We start from the raw sequence: 20257 nt of genomic DNA on the forward strand, positions 1-20257 counted from the left end.
TTTTTTCTGAAGGAAAGGTGGTTTTGTGTAAGACGGAGGTGAGGGGGGAGAGAATTCCAGGTTTTGGCCGCTAAGTAGAAGGATCCTTCTCCCATGGTGGATCTATGGATGCGCGGAATTGCGGCTAGGGCTTGATTGGATGATCGTAGATGGCGGATGGGTGTGTAAAAAGGACAGTCGTATGTTGAGGCATTTGGATCCTTGGTCGTAGAGGGCTTTGTGTGCATGATGAAGCCAGCTGCATGGCTTGTTCCAGATTTCGATCCAAGAAGACCCTTATGCATAGTCACGCTGAGCGCCAGGAGGCCCAGCAGACTGCACCGGCGCCTGTGAACATATTTGATGCCGGGGATGATGAAGGAGCTGACCGGGAAGTTAGTGAGAACCTGTCGAATCCCGCGTCAGAGGTCGACTACAACTACGACGCGGACGTTGAAATGCTCGAAGCGGAAGAAGTCGTCGACTAGGTAGGAGACGACGATGGGGCCTTTGGGGCCATGGAAGATAGCTCGAGCGAAGAGCTCACTCAAACTGACATTGGGGCCGAAACGCTTCAAAAGGCTCGGGTCGAGGGATCGCCACTAGGCCTTACCCAAGATCTTCCAGTGGGTTCTTCGGCCCTGCCTTCGGGCTCGGCTACGGACATTGCTATTGAGCCGCACCCTGCGAAATCAAAACCGAAAGTGAAGACAACGGTCTCGACGCAAGTGAAAGCACTGGTGCCCCCCACGAAACCAAAAGTGCGTATTGCTTTGGTCGGCTCAAAGCCCTTGGACCTGTCTGCACCGACGAAGCAAAAGGGCGTTATCGACTTGAAGAAACAGCTCAAGGGCGTCGAGACGAAGTCTGGCACGCCGAAGACAAAGGTCAAGGCAGTCGAGCCTAGCAAATCGGCGCCTTAGACGGTCGGCACCGACAAAGGGCTCGGTAATCCGAAGGTTCTCGAGACTCCGCGTCGACACGGCAAGGCCAAGACCGGCCTGACCCACGAGTCCACGTCTAGTGGTGCCTCGAAGGATTCAGTCGACTCGACGCAGCCGTCCGCCGCTTTCTACAAGCAAGTGGCAGACTCCCTGCAGCGCATCAAGGACAAGGCCTCAAGTGTCGGGCCAAAAGATCCTCCACCTTCGAAGCCTGTCGATAAACCGCAGAAAGCGTCGACGCCAATTTACTTCACGTTGCCGCCAAAAGTGGCACCGAAGGCTTTCGCCCCTAGGATGGTCACCAACGTGCCAGAGAAGGTGCCCTCTGTGCCGAAGTCAACGACTGTGGTCCCGGCCTTAAAGCATCGACAATCTTCGTCGGAATAACAACAAGAACATTTTATCGATGCCGAAACAGGCACGCTTTCCCTTCATAAGCGGAAAATTGCCCCGGAACAGCCAATGGAGTCCTACAAAATTCCACTGAAGAGGAAGAAGGATTCCACTTCGACCCCTGTTCTTGTGGAACCAATTTCACCACATGGCCATGATGTCTCACCCACTTATTCAGATGTGGACACTGGGGAAGGTGATGATGATGAGTACAGCTATCCTGTCTACACTGAGCCAGATGGTACCAATGAACCCTGGGCAGCTGCTGCTGACCCAGGTGATTCTCACTCTACCCCAGACACTCAAATGTATGCTGTGAAAACGTCGCCTACAGAGGATTCAGCTGCGTTTAATGCCCTCATTGAAAGGGCAGCTAAAAATCATGACGTCCAGCTCCATGCTGACCCCATTGAAGTAGACTTTCTTTTTGACACCTTTTCCGTCTCAGAGAGGACTGTCTAGACTGCCTATGTTGAAGGGTGTCTTGAAGCATGCTGGGGAGATCTTTAAAGAGCCTACGAGAGCCAGGGTGATAAACCCTAGAATTGAGAATAAGTATAAACCAGCACCTGGGGACCCTACTTACATCAAGGGACAGTTGCCTTTGGACTCTCTTGTTGTTTCTAATGCCCGGAAGAGGGCTAATTCACAAACAACGGGTGATGCTCCTCCCCCAGATAAGGAATCTAAGGTGTTTGAGGCATCAGGGAAAAGGGTGGCAGCTCAAGCGGCCAATATCTGGCGCATTTCAAATACACAAGCACTTCTAGCAAGGTATGACAGGGCACATTACGGCACACTGGAGACCCTGTTACAGCACCTACCAGACGAATACAAAGAGGCAGCTGAGATGCTCATCCAAGAGGGGAAGCTGATATCAAATGCTTCTATTAAATGTGCACTAGACGCGGCTGACACCGCGGCCAGAGTTATCAACACTAGTGTCATGCTGAGACGACATGCCTGGCTCAGAATCTCAGGATTCAAGCCGGAGATACAGACCACCATTCTCAATCAGAGAGTAAACCCTGATCATCTATTTGGCCCAGAGGTGGACACCACCTTGGAGAAAATCAAAAAGGACACAAACTGCTAAGTCCATGGGGGCTCTGCAGTCCCAGCAGTTAAGGGGTGGTTCTTTTCGTCGCTCAAGCACTAGAGGTGTTTCCAGAGGCCAGCTCTCCCAAACCACACAGTACTATAAAGGCAACACGCAGACCACAACACCAAACAAAGTCGAGGTGGATATCGTGGAAACAGCGCCAAAGGCAGAGGTCGTGGAAACAACAACTCCAGATCCTCCGCCACTAACAAACAGTGACGCCTTGTCAATGCCCCCCGACCACGCAACACCTGTTGGGGTGAGACTTCAACAGTTCCTGCCAGTCTGGAAGTCCATCACCACAGACAGGTGGGTCACACAGCTTATACAGTACGGTTATTGTCTGCAGTAAACATCCACTCCACCCAACATACCCCCAAGACACCGTCCTATGTCCGCCGAGCATTTGCACTTATTGCAGCAGGAGGTCCTCGTCATGCTGCAAAAAGGGGCAATCGAGCTCGTGCCTGTGAAAGAAAGAGGCACAGGAGTTTACTCACTGTACTTCTTAATACCAAAAAAGACGGATCCCTCAGACCCATACTGGACCTCAGACCCCTCAATCAGTACATCCTATCGGAGCACTTTCACATGCTGACCCTGCAGCAAGTCCTACCGTTGCTCAATCAGGGGAATTTTCTCGCAACTTTGGATCTGTAGGATGCGTATTTTCATATTCTGCTACACCCGTCACACAAAAAATACCTCCGGTTCACCATCCACAACCAACATTACCAGTTCAAGGTTCTGCCTTTTGGGGTCACCACGGCACCCAGGGTGTTTACGAAATGCCTGGCGACGGTGGCAGCCCACCTAAGGAGACAAAACATTCACGTCTACCCTTATCTGGACGACTGGCTCATCCAGGCAAAGTCAGCCCAGCAGTGTGCCGCCCACATGTCCCACACCATTCACCTTCTTCACGATCTGGGATTCTCACTGAATTACCCAAAGTCCCACCTGCAACCCGCCCACATACGGCAGTATCTGGGTGCGACGATAAACACTCTGGCAGCCACAGCACAGCCAAATTCCGTGAGGGTCAGCAGCATTCAATCGCTGATACAGAAATTCAGACCTCAACACTCGCTTCCAGCACGAGTGTTCATGCAGTTGATAGGCATGATGGCCTCCTGCATCTCCATAGTCCCGCACGCGAGACTACATATGCGTCCACTTCAGGAGTGCTTAGCACGTCAGTTGAAGGACCTAGTGTTGGTGAGCGGTCGGGCATACAACTCTCTGCATTGGTGGAATCCACGAAACCTTTGCAAGGGACGACCGTTCCAAGAGCCTGTGCCACAGATCATCCAGACGACGGACGCTTCTCTCCAGGGATGGGGAGCTCATGTACTCCACTACACTGTGCAGGGACTATGGACACCACAGCAAAGGAAGATGCACATCAATGTTCTAGAACTGATGGCGATCTTCCTGGCACTGAACGCCTTCAAAGTACATCTGTGCAACAAAGCCGTGTTGATCCTGACGGACAACATGACGGCCATGTACTACATTCAGAAGCAGGGAGGAACACACTCTCCACAGTTGTCTCATCTGGCTCAGAGCATGTGGAAGTGGGCCATTCAGAGAAACATCTTCCTCATGGCGGAACACCTCCCAGGCAAGGACAATCAGATGGCAGACCTGCTGAGCAGGTACAGCCACCAAATGCACAAGTGGGAGATACATCCATCTGTACTCCACCCGTACTTCCAAAGGTGGGGTCATCCAGAGATCGACCTGTTCGCCACAAAAGAGAACGCAAAATGCCGAAGCTTTGCCGCCAGGTTTCCACAGTCGCAAGGCAATGTGATATGGATGAACTGGTCAGGCAAATTTGCGTACGCTTTTCCCCCAGCACCTCTAATACCGCTGGTGGCACGCAAGCTGAAGCAACACTTGATGATTCTCATCCTGGTTGCTCCAACGTGGGCACGCCAACCATGGTACACCACGTTTCTAGAACTGTCCGTGGTACTGCATCAAAGGGTGCGCCTCACACCCAGGCTTTTGACGCAGAGCCATGGCGACATTCAGCATCCAGATCCGCAGCAGCTCAACCTGGCGATCTGGCTCCTGAAGTCTTAGAGTTTGGCTACCTCGACTTACCTCCTGACTGTATGGACATCATCCGGGAGGCAAGGAAGCCCGCCACCAGAGCATGCTATGCGGCGAAGTGGAAGCGGTTTGTCATTTATTGTGCAGACCACAAAATTAAGCCGCTGGATGCATCTATTCAAAACATCATTTGTTATCTCTTACATCTGTACAATTGTAATCTGGCCTATGCTTCCATTGGTATACATTTATCCGCAATGGCTGCTTATCTTCAAAACAGACAGCACCTCTCACTTTTCAGGGTGCCTGCCATTAAAGCCTTTCTGGAAGGACTCAAACGAGTCATTCCTCCGCGGACGCCACCAGCTCCAGAGTGGAACCTCAATGTGGTCCTCACCAGGCTGATGGGTCCCCCCTTTGAACCACTGCATTCCTGCGAGATTCAATTCTTGACATGGAAAGTGGCTTTTCTTATAGCGATTACGTCGCTACGACAAGTTAGTTAACTCCAGGCACTTACTATCCAAGAGCCATTTATTCAAATTCATTCTAACAGGGTGGTGCTTCGCACTAACCCTAAATTCCTTCCTAAGGTAGTGTCTCAGTGTGAGAAGTTGGCCTGATATTCAGTGTTCACTATACTAGTGATCACTATGTATCAGTCCAAACAACCCTTATGGTGATTGGTTGTAAGTCAACCGATAGACCAGCTATCCTAGTAGCATGGACAAGAGCAGTCTTCGGGCTAAACTCTAGAGGGTGTGTTAAGCCAGCTGTTATACCATCACATATACCCCTTGAACACCAAGTGAAAGGACACCACACAAGTGTTATGAAAATAAACAGTGTATTTATTTAGATCACAACAGCCCTGTACTAAGCACACAAGAAAACTCTTACGAAAATACTTTAAGTTGCACAATTTACACAAATTCCCAAGGGGCACGAAAAACCATATACTATGAAAGTGGAATGCGAAATTACTAGCAGGTAAGTACTGGACTAATAGGCTTTGGAATCGCTAGGACTACGTTACTGAACCTTCAGATTACTAGTAGGAGGCCTAGGGGACTCGGGTGCAGAGTGTGCACTCTCACGCGGGATGCGGGACAAAGTCTATGGAGGCTAGTAAAAGCAAAGTTAGTGTTCTCGGGCGAACCCGACTAGGTAGGTCAAAAACGAAAGTGGATCTGGACCCTTGGATAGTGAGGCTATGCTGGGGCACCGAAATGCCGAAGTTACCTAGCCCAGGGGCTGCAGCTGCATAGGTCTGAAAAGACGTCGGGAATCCTCGTTGACGAACCAGGAGCCTGAAAGAAGGAGTTGCTGGCAGGCGACCAGTGAAGATTGTTCGATGGATCCAAGCCTGGATCGAAGATGGAAGACACCTGTAAGCAGAGGGGACCAAGTCCTGAATCACTAGCCAGTGATCAGATGGGCACCAGGATGGCACCGGATGGAGTCACCTCGACCAGGTGAGTGGGCGACGCTGGGCTCTGCAGTCTCACGGACCAGGAGGCGTTGTCGGCGACCAGGATGGAGGTGCGAGCTGTCCCACGATGGTTGTTGCTGTCGACGTCGCTGGACCCAGGATTGGGCAACAAAGCCTTGGCAAATTCAAGCCCACACGGTGGACCTAAAATGGCGTCTGGAGTGGACCAGGAGGGTCCGGGATGCTCCTCTTTTGGAAGGGAGCAAGGGCCAGTCTGGAGCAACCAGACCAGCAGTGGTGATGTTGGTCGTCGTCCGGAAGGCCACAAGCCAGCGGGCTAGTAGCCAGACAACGCGGTGAGCAGCCAAAAAGCAGAAGGGCCCCACGCAGATCTCGTGGATGCTGGGGGGGCTGGACTTCGGTGCTGGAGCTGCTCAGGGTCGGGGCTTCTCGGACCCCAAAGCACTCACCAGAGGATCCCTCGGCGGTCGTGCTGGATAGAAGTCGTGCAGTTCTGATGATGGCCGGTCCCTCGAGGTCTCGTCGCACCTACGGTTCTCAGCTTAGCTGTAGAGGTAGGTAGAGGTCAGAGGTGCCAGGGAAGCCGGGTCTCGTCGTGCTGGTCAGTCGGATTCCGGAGGAAGGACGTGCAGCAAACCGCAGTGTTCTTAGATGGTGCCTGCGGGTGCAGGGTGACTACGCCTTAGCCACAAGGGAGAAATCTTGAGAAGAAGTCGAGAGTTCCTTTCGTAGAAAGTAGTTTCTTGATTCAAAGATGATCTAATTTGGAAGGGTCCCCGCTCCTGCCTTTATCCTAAAGAAAGGGGTGGGTACGCGACTAGGTCCTGCCCTAGGGGTGGGACCAGGAAGGGGGGTGGTTACACCCCTCTCCCATGCCGGACTTTCCCCAGGCCAGGGGCTGGTGTGCCCCTGGAACTGGTTCTAGCCGGCAGATGCGTAGTGAGCACCGGGGTGCCACTTGCAGTCAGCTTCCTGTAAAGCCCTGCCTACCCAGGATACACAAAACCCTGTCTGGTATGGTGCTAGCACCGCCCCTGACAGGAAACCCTTTGTCCAAGCTCCCCTCGCTGGAAGGACTCCCAGCTGCAGGGGGTCAGACTTGTGTCTGTGGTGGCAGCATCCATTTTGTGATGCTGAGGCTTGAGTTAACTTTAACCGGGGTTCACAGTTACATACATGTCGTGTCCCTCTAGAAGGGTGGAATGCTAACCCCGTCGCCAGAATTGGTGAGGGGTTAGTATTCCAATTCGTATGACACCTTACTCGACATGTTTTGATAAAGCGATACCAGAGTTGGCATTTAACCGCGAGGATTATAATGCACTTAAGAGTATATGGTATGCGTGATCATGGAACAGCTATTAGGACTTGGTTCCGCAAGCTGCAAACGGGCTCAGCTCATGCCAGAGCACCATCTCACACGATTCCAAGCACTCTGCCTTCAGGATTGTCAAGGCCTGCCATAGGAGTGACTGATAGGAATCTGTGTGTCCATTTTAGGGTTAGATATAGGCATACTATATCTAAAGCAAAGGGTGATTACACCACCTTGCCCCAGCTGTCGTGCAGCCAGTTGTGTCAGATTTAGATGGCCAGCCAGGCGTGGCATAGTACATGCTTCAGCCCCTGGTAGGCCCTGGGTACACCTATGCCCTGAGTTACAGGGTCTGATAAGGTGGCCCAGTACCAATTGGAAATGTACCTAAGGTACATGGAATCCATTTTAGAGAGAGAGCAGTAGGCCTGGGGTCCTGATTGGCAGGGTCCCAGGCCAACTAAGTCGGAAAACCAGCATAACACCAGGCAAAAAGTTGGGGGCAACCATAGTCAGGTATCCACCTTCCTACACTCAGTTCCATATCAACCAGACTATAGAACTACCTGTGTTCTTCCAAAATCCAGAGTCACTTGCGGAGAGAATGCTCCACACACTTGACGTCAAAAGTGCCCTGATGTACTACATTGATAGGACCAAAGATTTTAGGAAGACTAAACCACTATTTGTTGCCTTTGCACCACAACACAAAGGTAACCCCATTTCCAAGGCTGGTCACACATACTTCTGGCATGGTCATCATTCACTTAGTTTCACTCCATCTTGGCCACAATGGCTAAAAACAATCTGAGGATGGAGTCGATGCCCATGCGCACTGTAGTCCAGGGGAGGAGCCACCTATCTCGTGATACTTCGAAGACTCTTCCAGGACAACAATGTGCGATCATCCGGACCCAACACTAGGCGGCGATCTATGCACAGATATGAATGTCCGCAGCCCTACATGCCAAGAACAGATGCATACCGATAAGTAGCATATTAGTTCTGGTCCAGGGAAGACATGGCGTGGCAGTTCGGGCTGGACTGTTCCCATCAGGCACAGGGTCAGACTGATTTGCATATGGCCATGTCTGAACTGTGGTGGCTGAGTGAGCTAAAGAATGGTGATGGATTAAACCCAGATCAGTTGACTGGGGGTGAGTGTTTGATTTGCTCATATGCTCCGTCCATCATCCCCTTTTGTACTGCTCCCCCAGCCAGCACGATGGTCACGGTGCACGTCCTTCCCCCTCAGCCGATCGACGGCGTCACATGGATCCCCTGCGCTTCTTCACAGCCCGGCAGCAGTGTGGGCGCACGGGCGCATCATGAGACCTGGAGTTCACGGCAGCCGTCACAGCAGAGCGTTCATGTAACGGTGCCCGGGCGGGCCGCCTCACCACGCACTTCCGCTGTCACTTGAGCTCCCGCCTCGCACACCCATTAGGCCCCGGCAGGCCCGGTTACAGGAAGAGCACCGGCCAGGGCGCCGCTACACAGGGCAACTCAGCGGGTCTTTGTCCAGGCTTCCGTATCCCCTCCACCACCTGTGGGCATGTCTGGGGCTCACAGGAGCCCGGTGGCAGGATTAAAGCCCCGGGTGCCTCCGGAGCTCTATCGGAAGCCAACTGCAACCATGGCCGGCTAGCCACGCCCCCCCTACAAGCTTAGTGTTGTAAAGAACTTTATACTGTTTTTCATGCAAACAGTGTGGTGTTAAGAACCCATCCGAGTTTTCTGCCTAAGGTGGTTTTGGATTTCCACATCAATCTACCTACATTTTTTCCCAATCCCTCATCTTCCCCTGAGAGGTCCCTTCATTCTCTAGACCTTAGGAGGGTTCTCAAGTTCTACCTGGACAAAATGAAGGGCTTTAGAAAATCAGACTGGCTGTTTATAAACTATGGTTCCATCAATACTGGTTCTGCAGCTTCCAAAAGATCCACCCCTAGGTAGATTGTGTCTTGTATATTTTTCTTTTACCAACTGGCCAACCAAGCCCTCCCGGGCACACCTAAAGCCCATTCTACCAGAGAAAAAGCCTCTACCACAGCTCTCCTCAGGAATGTGCCTATTGCAGAAATTTGAAAAGCAGCCACGTGGCGATCAGTAAACACTTTCACTCGCCACTACTGTTTAGACTCTGACACACAGACCGATGCTCGATTTGGGCAAGCCGCTTTAAGAAATCTAGGTGATTCCATCATTAATGTTTTTTTATATTTCATGTACTTATACTGCTACTCGCCTGCAGGGAAGTGGGTATGGGCTTGCTTATGTCTCAGTGCTTAGGACTATTGAGTATCCCCTGGAAGGGAAGGATAAGTTGCTTACCTGTAATCCTAGTTCTCTTCCAAGGGTATATTCATCATTCATAAGCAACCCTCCCTCCTCCTCTGACAAGTATTGACAGTATAGAATTGTTTTCTGTTTTTTCTGCCATGATTCCTCTGTTTGTACACTGTAAAAAAGAACTGACCAAACTGTCTTTCTGCCATGATTCCTCTGTTTGTACACTGTAAAAAAGAACTGACCAAACTGTCACCTGTGGTGCATGATGAGATCAGTGGGCTCTTGGAGGTTTTATAGGCACGGTGTCCAGGTCCATGGAATCCTTAAAGGAGGGTGCCAGTATTTTGTTACTGTGACGTTTTTTCTTCTTGCAACCTATGAGCTAATTGTTTGCTATTACTTACCTTTTTTTCTATAAATAAAGGGCTGTGTTGGAACACTATTACAGTGTATGTTCTCTGTTGCAGTGTTTACTTTGGAGACTATTTTCTCATTCTAAAAAACTGTGTAATTTTGGCATATTAGTGTTGTGGAAGTACATTAGGCTGCATATTTATGTATGTAGGTTTTGGAAGTACTCTGTACTTGTTTTGTCTAAACATACACATGTATATGTATTTTTATATACGCTCCGGGATCCCGCACGTTGGAAGGGATTATTCAGTGCTTATGACTTTGATGAGTATAGCCCTGGAAGAGAACTAGGATTACAGGTAAGTAACTTATCCTTCTCCCCTTTCCAATGATACCGCTTCTGTCTTTCTACATGCTCAGGGGCTGGGATAGCCCCACCAGCTCGTAGACAGTGAAACAGAAATGAGCTGATTGGCTCATTTCAGTGTTGCAGGGATTCTGCTCCGACAGAGAACTGAGTACAGAGACCCAGGACCTCAGTGAATTGTGGTGGACTAAAAAACTCACCTTAGTACCTAGAACCCCTAACCAATTAGCATCAGTGTCACATTAACTCTTCGTCCTATAGCAAAGTAACCAATGATTAGACAACCCAGGAGATGCGACTTTGGTTACTCTCAGGAATGGTGGGACTCAAGAACACTCTTTTGTTTGTTATTCTCATACCAGTCCACAACATGGGTAAAAAAGAGACACGGTAAAGTTTAAAGTGTTTATTTTACTGAGGTGCTCTAAGATGCAGTATTTACTCGAGCATAAGCAGGCATATGATTAGAAATAATACAAGCAGCATTGTTACAATTCCATAAAACACAAAAGGGGAAATCATATTGCAATGATGGTGATGGTGGAAACAGGTCCTATAGTGATTTGTATGCCACCCCCCCCCTAGCTAGCAACTATGTTTTATAAAATATAAAAGATATCTTATGCTTGTGTGGGGAACCCCATACCTCCAAAATTAGCAAGAGTGAATCACATCAGGATCTGCGAAAGCTCTCTGTCGCTCTGGAAACGGAATTCTTCCAAGTGCTCAAAATCATGTATGCAGTGCCATATTAAAGGCACCAGAATTCCAGTTAATTGCAGCTGCGTGTATGTTGTGTCTAAGCGTGAGCCAATCAGCCTGAAGAGCTAACATTTGTTATGATAACCTTGGAGGCTTTAGGACTCACTGTGCAGACTAAGGTCGCATTGTAAGTCTAGGGATATTGAAAACAGCTACCTGCAGTGTCGTGTGCAAAAGTGGCAAAAGGGCAAAATGGCGTTTAAACTTTTAATAAGCTTATGCTAACATGGCAATGTGCACAAGCAGAGGTCTGCCTTCACTACATCAGTTTTTGGATTCACTAAAATGACGTCAGCACGACATGTGAGCCGATAGTCATTTCAGTGAAACGAACTAAACAACCTCTGGAGCTGGAGAAGCTCTTCCCCAGCTCCTGAGGCTGTTTATGGAAAAAGGAAATCCCTCTGGTGCCCGCACCAGAGGTATTTCCAGTGCCATGTGCTCGGATGGCCGGGAGCCGTCCGACTCACACGAGCACTGTGGCGTCAAACGGCTCCTGGCCGTCAGCATGGAAGGGGTTAACAGCCAGGTCAAATCTGAGGGGTACCTTGCCTAGCTGGCCCTGCAAAATTTGAATTCTGGATTTCCACGTTTTGTAGGTACTGCTTTGGTATCGCTTTTAAAGGTGAGAAATCTGCAGTTAGATGTAAGATGATGTTACTTACCTTAGATATCACACTTTCTGATGGATACTTCTGACTGCAGATATCTCACCTTTTAAGCAATGTTCCTATGTACAGATAGTTGTCACCATGCGGTTCCCCCACCTCCCCGGAAATGGAGTGGAGTTGCATATAAATGTCACCATCCGTGCACTCATGTCAGTTTCCTGGCCTTCCTATGCAAATCCAGGCCTTTCCTCTCAATTTAATTGGTCAACCAACATTTTCTAAACAAAACACTGTGCTAGGGAACGATGTTGTCTACTTAAACCATGCCAGGACTGTTAACAGATGTTGGTGATGTACCTGCATGAAGTATCTCTATGGTGTTTATGCACAAAACACTCATGTGACCAGTGCACCCACATGCACCGAGGGTGATCCGGGACAAGGAAGTGAAGCTGCAAGTCATCAAACACAAGAAGTAGTCGCGGGCCTCATGTAAGTATCTGTCATGCTCCAAGTTGAGGGTCCGGAACGATTCTCGCAAGAGGTTCATGTGAATGTCAAAGCATTGTATTGTTTTTTTTTGCTGTCATATAACTATTATGATTACTAAATAGTGTGTTTTAAAATACTTTTAATTGTGATTTTATGGTCCATTTTGTCATATTAAATATTTCTATTTTATGAAATGTACTCTAGAACCAAACAGATTAGGAACATTGAAATCAATTTTGCCCTGTTTTACATTTACTGTTAAAATGAGCAGTTTATATGTATTGTTTGTGACCTTGACTATATCTTGGAATTTCTCTTTCTTTAAAAGATGCAGTAAAACCTCATACTAGGGTCAGTCAGTAGTATTGTTTAGAAAGAACCGAGGGGAAGTATCAATTGGTGCTTCCAGGCAAAATATATTTTGCTAATATATTCGCATTTTCTGTTTTTCAGGTTGTAAAGGCTTACGATCGAGTGGAGCAAGAGTGGGTGGCTATTAAAATCATAAAGAACAAGAAGGCCTTTTTAAATCAAGCCCAGATTGAAGTACGACTTCTTGAGCTTATGAACAAACATGATACTGAAATGAAATACTACATAGGTAAATAGCATTTGCATTTTATCATTCATCAAATTGTTTTAGTCTACTAAATAATTTGTATACCATCATCTTACTTACTAAAATATTATTTTGCCTATTCACACGTGCTTTATAATGCTAGTAACCTTGTTGCGCAATATTTAGTGTCCTTGCTGTTCCATTTCGCTCTGCACAAAAATGTGTACAGTATGTTTCATTAGTTCATTACTGTGCAAAGAAAACATTTTCAGTATAAAACACCGGGTAAGATATTGTTCAGTAAGTTCTTTTTGGTATGTATTTGTTCAGTAAGGTTCGAGGCATATGGGCTGCTGAATTCATATATGTGCATAGATCGCCGCCTAGTGTTGGGTCCGGATGATCGCACATTGTTGTCCTGGAAGACTCTTCGAAGTATCACGAGATAGGTGGCTCCTCCCCTGGACTACAGTGCGCATGGGCATAGACTCCATCCCCATATTGTTTTTTTCCGCCATTGGGTTCGGATGTATATTGGTTCACTCTAGTCGGAATCGATATAAAAGTTTTCTTAAGGCCAAAAGGCCTTTAGGTTTTCGTCGGTAAAGTGTTGCGTTCGGTGCCCGATTCTTTCCAGCTCGGTTCTGAGCTGGATTTCCGGGAAAGCCGTGTGCTTTTCGACGCTGAAGGCCCGGTCGACGCCAGAGGCCTTATCGACGAACCATCATGGAACGGAGCCCATTCAAGAGATGTCCCGTGTGCAACTCCAAGTATCCCCACATCGACATCCACCCGGTGTGCAACAACTGTCTTTCTCCGAATCATGATGAAGCCAGCTGCATGGCTTGTTCCCGTTTTCGATCCAAGAAGAATCTTCGCTGCGCGCCAGGAAGCCCAGCAGACTGCACCGGCGCCTGTGGACATATTCGGTGCCGGGTATGATGGAGCTGACCGGGAGGTTCGTGAGAACCTGTCTAATCCTGCGTAGGAGGTCGACTCCAACTACGACGCGGATGCTGAAATCCTTGAAGCGGAAGAAGTCGTCTACGAAGTAGGAGACGACGACGGGGCCTTTGGGGCCATGGAAGATAGCTCGAGCGAGGAGCTAACTCAAACTGACATTGGGGCCGAAACGCTGCAGAAGGCTCAGGTCGAGGGATCGCCACCAGGCCTTACCCAAGATCTTCCAATAAGTTCTACGGCCCCGCCTTCGGGCTCGGCTTCGGACATTGCTAAGGAGCTGCTACCTTCGAAACCGAAAGTAAAAGCTCCGGTCTCGGCGCAAGTGAAAGCACTGGTGCCTCCATCGAAACCGAAAGTGCGGATTGCTTTGATTGGCTCAAAGTCCTCAGACCTGGCGGCACCGACAAAGCAGACGAGCGTTATCGACCCGAAGAAGCAGCTCAAGGGCGTCGAGACGAAGTCTAGCGCGCCGAAGACAAAGGTCAAGGCAGTCGACCCGAACAAATCGGCACCGAAGGCGGTCGACACCGACAAAGGGCTCGGTGATCCGAAGGTTCTCGAGCCTCCACGTCGACAAGACAAGGCCAAAAGCGGACCCACCCACGAGTCCACGTCTGGTGGTGCCTCGAAGGATTCCGTCAAGTCGACGCAGCCGTCCGCCTCATTCTCCAAGCAGGTGGCAGACTCCCTGAAGCGCATCAAGGATAAGGGCTCAAGTGTCGGGCCTAAGCATCCTCCACCTTCAAAGCCTGTCGATAACCCTCCAAAGACGTCGACGCCCATCCACTTCACGCTGCCGCTAAAAGTGGCGCCGAAGGCTTTCGCCCCTAAAATGGCCACCAACCTGCCTGAGAAGGTGTCCTCGGTGCCGAAGTCGACAACGGTGGTCCCAGCCATAAAGCCTCGACAATCCTCGTTAGAAGAGCAACAGGAACAGTTTATCCTTGCCGTTACAGGCAGACTTTCCCTTTATAAACGGAAAATCGCCCCGGAACAGCCAATGGAGTCCTATAAAATTCCACTGAAGAAGAAAAAGGATTCTACTTCGACTCCTGTTCTTGTGGAACCGGTATCTCCACGTGGTCATGATGTCTCACCCACTTATTCAGATGTGGACACTGGGGAAGGTGATAATGAGGAATACAGCTATCCAGTATACACTGATCCAGATGATACCAATGAGCCCTGGGCAGCTGCTGCTGACCCAGAGGATCCTCACTCTACCCCTGACACTCAAATGTATGCTGTAAAAACGTCGCTTACAGAGGATTCAGCAGCGTTTAATTCCCTCATTGAAAGAGCGGCTTAAAACCACGACGTCCAGCTACATGCTGACTCCATTGAAGTGGACTTTCTTTTTGACACCTTTTCCGTCTCAGAGAGGACTGTCAAGACTGCCTATGTTGAAGGGTGTCTTGAAGCATGCTGGGGAAATCTTTAAGGAGCCTACGAGAGCCAGGGTGATAAACCCCAGAATTGAAAAGAAGTACAAACCGGCACCTGGGGACCCTACTTACATCAAGGGACAGTTGCCGTTGGACTCTCTTGTTGTTTCTAATGCCCGTAAGAGGGCTAATTCACAAACAACGGGTGATGCTCCTCCCCCAGATAAGGAATCTAAGGTGTTTGAGGCATCGGGGAAAAGGGTGGCGGCTCAAGCGGCCAATATCTGGTGCATTTCAAACACTCAGGCACTTCTAGCCAGGTATGACAGGGCACATTACGACACACTTGAGACCCTGTTACAGCACCTGCCAGATAAATACAAAGAGGTAGCTGAGATGCTCATCCAAGAAGGGAAGCTCATATCAAATGCTTCTATCAAATGTACACTGGACGCAGCAGACACCGCAGCCAGAGCTGTTAACACTAGTGTCAACACAAGTGTCATGCTGAGACGACACGCCTGGCTCAGAATCTCTGGGTTCAAGCCAGAAATACAGACCACCATTCTAAATCAGACAGTAAACCCTGATCATCTATTCGGCCCAGAGGTGGACACCACCTGAGAAAAAATCAACAAGCATTTACAATGCAACGGTTTCGCCTTTGGAAAAGTTTGAGCTATTGGCATTGTGAATGACAAACTTTTTATTTATGTGTTAGTTTTGAAAACAGATAAATAAATGGCATTGTCATTTACAATGGCAATAGCTTAATCTCTCGCAAATGCGATTTGTATTGCAACTATTTCACTTATCATTTTGCACTACAATGAAAACTGGCTTGTGCATTTACTCCTGCAGAAGAGTATCAAGAGGAGAGGCCCTGTTGCAGACCCGTGGAGTTTCAAGTATCTGTTGTGCATCACCTCATAACAAACAGCATAATTGTACACAGGACTGAGAACTTTTTTTTTTTTTTTAAGAGGAGTGCCCCTCTAAAAGAAAGGCCCCGGTCTCTACTGCTTTCTTTTACAAGGACGCACTTGGTTGTTGTGAGGCCCAGGTTGAAAAGAGAAATTGCGTCGTCAGTCCTCGCCCTGGTCCAGTCAGCAGGGCCACATTGGTGCTGCCATACCCAACCTAGCGCTGCCAACTGCATGCCCAATGAACTCAGTGCAGCAACGTGTGCCCACCCTCATGCTAAAGCAAGCCACCCTGTCCTGAAGGCAGCAGCCCTGGTTCCGCAGCGGTGTCGCCGCCCTGGTCTCCTTGGTCCAGCGGGTGTCTTCCTGCTGCGCCCGCTCTCTTATCGACCAGTCAGTCACTTTCCCTCATCCGAAGCCCTGCTCCGTGCTGCACGTGTTCCTACCCCGCTGCAGGTGCCCCTCACCCGGGGCAGCTGCCCTTCACTCCTTCTGCGGGTGCCCCATTTCTGTCTCCTCGTGCAGCTGCCCTTCAAAGCCCCCCCTTGCAGGAGCCCCTTTCCCTGCTGCAGGTGCCAGTGTCTATCTCCCTTGTGCAACTGAACACCCCCACCCCTGCTCCCCACGGTGGTACACCCCTCGCCCTGGCGAAGGAGCCTCGCTGCCTGACGCATGTGTCCTGCGCCCCTCTTCCGGGTGCACCAGCCCCACTCCCAGGTGCCTCGCCCTCATCCTGCTTCCCCTCTGCATCCCCTGAGCCCTAGTGCAGAAATCTCACTCCAGGCCTCCCTCTCTCCAGCGCAGTTAGCCCTGCCCCTGGAGAATGTGCCAACTCTCCCTGTGCCCTTGGTCCATGCTGGTGTAGTCCATCTCGCCAGTGAACGTGTGTCAGTCTCTGAATGCAGCTGTCCCTCATCTGCACGCGGCAGTCTCTCTTTCCCTTTCGTGCAGGCCTCCCTTCACTTGTGCAGCTCTCCCTCTCAAGGTGGTTCTCCCCATGAACGGGCCCCTCTCGCTAATGCAGCAGCCCCTACCCCGCAGGTCTCCCTTTCCTGGTCGAGCGCCCCCCACCCCCTACTGGGAATGGGCCCTTCTTCTCTTATGCAACACCCTGTCCCCGGAGCGGTAGTCTCTCTTCCATGTCTAGCACTCAGTAACCCGCTGCTTTATGCCCCGGCACGGCTCGGCCCCGGCCTCTGAGATCATTTACACGCACTTTATGGCTCTGCTGGGCCGGGCGCATGAATTACCATACATTACCAACTTAATATGCTTTTAAAGGCTTTAGAGCACGCTTAAACCTATTTATTGTTATTTAGGACTCGTATAACTAATTAAATCGTAGAACTTAACTGCTCTAAGGGCCAGATCACACACCCCTCCCGGGCGCATGCAAGAACCCGGCTGTGTAACTCCTCACGGAGCAGCGTTGCTACATTTTAGAAAAAAAACATGAGACACAAAATGAAAAGTGCACACACTGTGCTGAGGCAGATTACACTAGCAAACAAACCAAAGGGCAGGATTAGCGTTGGGGCCGAAGCTTGGCCGATCTGCTGCACCCCCTCTCCCTGCTGCCACAACACACACATACACACACAAGCTCCCAGGCTGGGACAAAAGGTTTTTAAGTAAGTGGATAATTCAGTTGCGGTCCAAAGGTGACGTGATCGAAGATTCGAATTTCAGAATTCCCAGAGAAATGCGAGTTTATTTAAGGAGATCAGAGGCGTGATAAAACTTTAAAAAAACACACCCAATATTTCGTTTACGTAGTGGGGGTTTTGATTTCTTGCTGTTTTTCCAGCCACGGGAAAATGTTCCCTTGCTCTAAAATAGTATGAAAACAGTGGGATGTCATCATTTGCTTTTCAACCCGTATTATATCCCAACCCCCTAAACGAGGTGGGGGGCTATAATGGGCAATAAGTAATCGCAATCCGCATTTCTATCCCTAATCCAATATTTGTACAATGCACAACAGCTCTCCAATTGTTTTCGGCCTTGAACTGTGTGTTTCTTTCTCAACTCTTTGTCAACACTTTAAGGATGAACGGTTGAGTCGGCCCTCTGGTTCCCCAAACCACCCCCAAATCTCCCTGAGATTAATGCAGTTACAACACGGCTCCTTACAGCGCCAGGAAAAGTCCGAGTGAAGGAAGGAAGCGCCTTCTGGTGAGTTTGTGTGAATCCTGCTCCTGCGCCCTCGGTGCCTGTCCTCCGCCACCTCCTCCCCCACAAGCCTCTCGGTGACGAGTGGCAGTTATTGTTCAAGCCCCGCTGCCCCAGCACCGACGGCCAGGTGCACTTCTACACGGAGGACTTTAAAAATCCTTTAAATTGCTTGAATGTATCCCGGGAGAGTGCACTCGTCTCGGGGCACGACGGTGTCACGACAGCCCTCGTGCAATGGGTGCCCCCTCCCCTACACGCACATATATGCACACCCAGGCGGACACACACAAACAATACACACTCTCACACTGATACTCAACAACACGTAGACACATATGCAGAGACATGCAGACGGACGAGCTGACACGCACAGGCACACTCACTCAGACATACACAATGCGCAGACAAACATACACACATAAAGAAACCCGCACAGACCCACGTGCACAAACACACAGGCGCATATACATAGTACGTTCACACATAAGTATGTACACACATATATTCGTACGCACAAAAGTGTACACACAAACATACCATTATTCACGGTGCATTCGTAGGTGGCTGGGGGAGTGGACGGCACGAACCAAAATACATGTTGGCAGAGCCGCAGAGGTGATACCAACACCATTTCGAGTCACGAAAGTTGACATACAATTAATACAGTTTCTCATATATTGATATTCTTTTTAAATAAACCGTCTTAGGTCAGGAGAAGGCCAGACTCCAGAAACTAGAGCAAGGCCTAGAAATCCAGTACATCGCCCACTGAGATGGCAGCGGGAGATGCACGCCAAGCTGGGTTGCTATAGATCTGCGCACACCGGCTTCTCCTGCTGTTGCGGTTCCGGCAGGATGCGGGGCCCTCCTCAGCGCATGGAGGTCCCGTGGCTGGACAGGCGGACGGCTCCTTTCTCCTGGGCGGCGGGGTTCTCCACCTCGCAACGGAGCCCCGCCTGCACCATCCGCCGCCTCTCTTCTTCCGGGTGAGTGCACGGGGCGCAGAGTAGGCACCTGCCTGCCCCGGTGCCCAATGCAGCCGCGATTCTCAGCTGCCCCACTCACCGGCTTCTCCTGCTGTTGCGGTTCCGGCAGGATGCGGGGCCCTCCTCAGCGCATGGAGGTCCCGTGGCTGGACAGGCGGACGGCTCCTTTCTCCTGGGCGGCGGGGTTCTCCTCCTCGCAACGGAGCCCCGCCTGCACCATCCGCCGCCTCTCTTCTCCCGGGTGAGTGCACCGGGGCGCAGAGTAGGCTCCTGCCTGCCCCGGTGCCCAATGCAGCCGCGATTCTTCCGGGGGATGCGGGGTAGGCTCCCGCCCTCCTACTTCCGGTTCTGGGTGTCCCGGAGGCCCGCCCCCGGCCTGCCTGACTTCCTGGTCGGGCACCGGGCGGCGGCAGGGACGATTTCATGGGCAATGAATTTTTGGCTTTTGGCTGACATAGCATGACGTAGCCAAAAGCCAAAAATTCTCGGGAACGCCCCCGAATCTGGTCCGGCCATGACGGACGCCTCTCTGTTCCAATGGCTAGCCTCCATTCATGGAGCTAGCCAATGAAACAGAGGGGCGTATTCAAGGCACCCATACTGGAAACTACAGATTTCTCTGGGGGCGGAGCTAAAAGCTCCGTTCCCCAGTCGAAACCTAAAAAGGACACTGAAACTGCTAAGTCCATGGGGGCTCAACAGTCCCAGCAGTTCCGGGGTGGTTCTTTTCGTCGCTCAAGCACTAGAGGTGTTTCCAGAGGCCAGCTCTCCCAAACCACACAGTACTGTAAGGGCGGCACGCAGACCACATACACCAAACAAAGTCGAGGTGGATAGCGTGGAAATAGCGCCAAAGGCGGAGGTCGTGGAAACAACAACTCCAGATCCTCCGCCACTAACAAACAGTGACGCCTTGTCACTGCCCCCCGACCACACAACACCTGTCGGGGGGAGACTTCAACAGTTCCTGCCAGTCTGGAAGTCCATCACCACAGACAGGTGGGTCACACGGCTTATACAGTACGGTTATTGTCTGCAGTAAACATCCACTCCACCCAACATACCCCCAAGACACCGTCCTATGTCCGCCGAGCATTTGCACTTATTGCAGCAGGAGGTCCTCGTCATGCTGCAAAAAGGG

General features: G+C 50.3%; 1 protein-coding gene across 2 annotated transcripts in view; it reads left to right on the plus strand.

Moving 5' to 3' along the window:
- The window catches only part of DYRK1A (dual specificity tyrosine phosphorylation regulated kinase 1A), a 700909-nt gene that overhangs the window by 384993 nt on the left and 295659 nt on the right, over window positions 1-20257 (plus strand). For both annotated transcript variants that reach the window (XM_086935409.1, XM_086935410.1), the window contains exon 7: window positions 12579-12726. In XM_086935409.1, coding sequence (XP_086791535.1) covers window positions 12579-12726 — 148 coding nt within the window. The remainder of the gene's footprint in view (window positions 1-12578; window positions 12727-20257) is intronic.

This window comes from Lissotriton vulgaris, chromosome 8 (assembly GCF_964263255.1).
Source record: "Lissotriton vulgaris chromosome 8, aLisVul1.2, whole genome shotgun sequence".
Lineage (NCBI taxonomy): Eukaryota > Metazoa > Chordata > Amphibia > Caudata > Salamandridae > Lissotriton > Lissotriton vulgaris.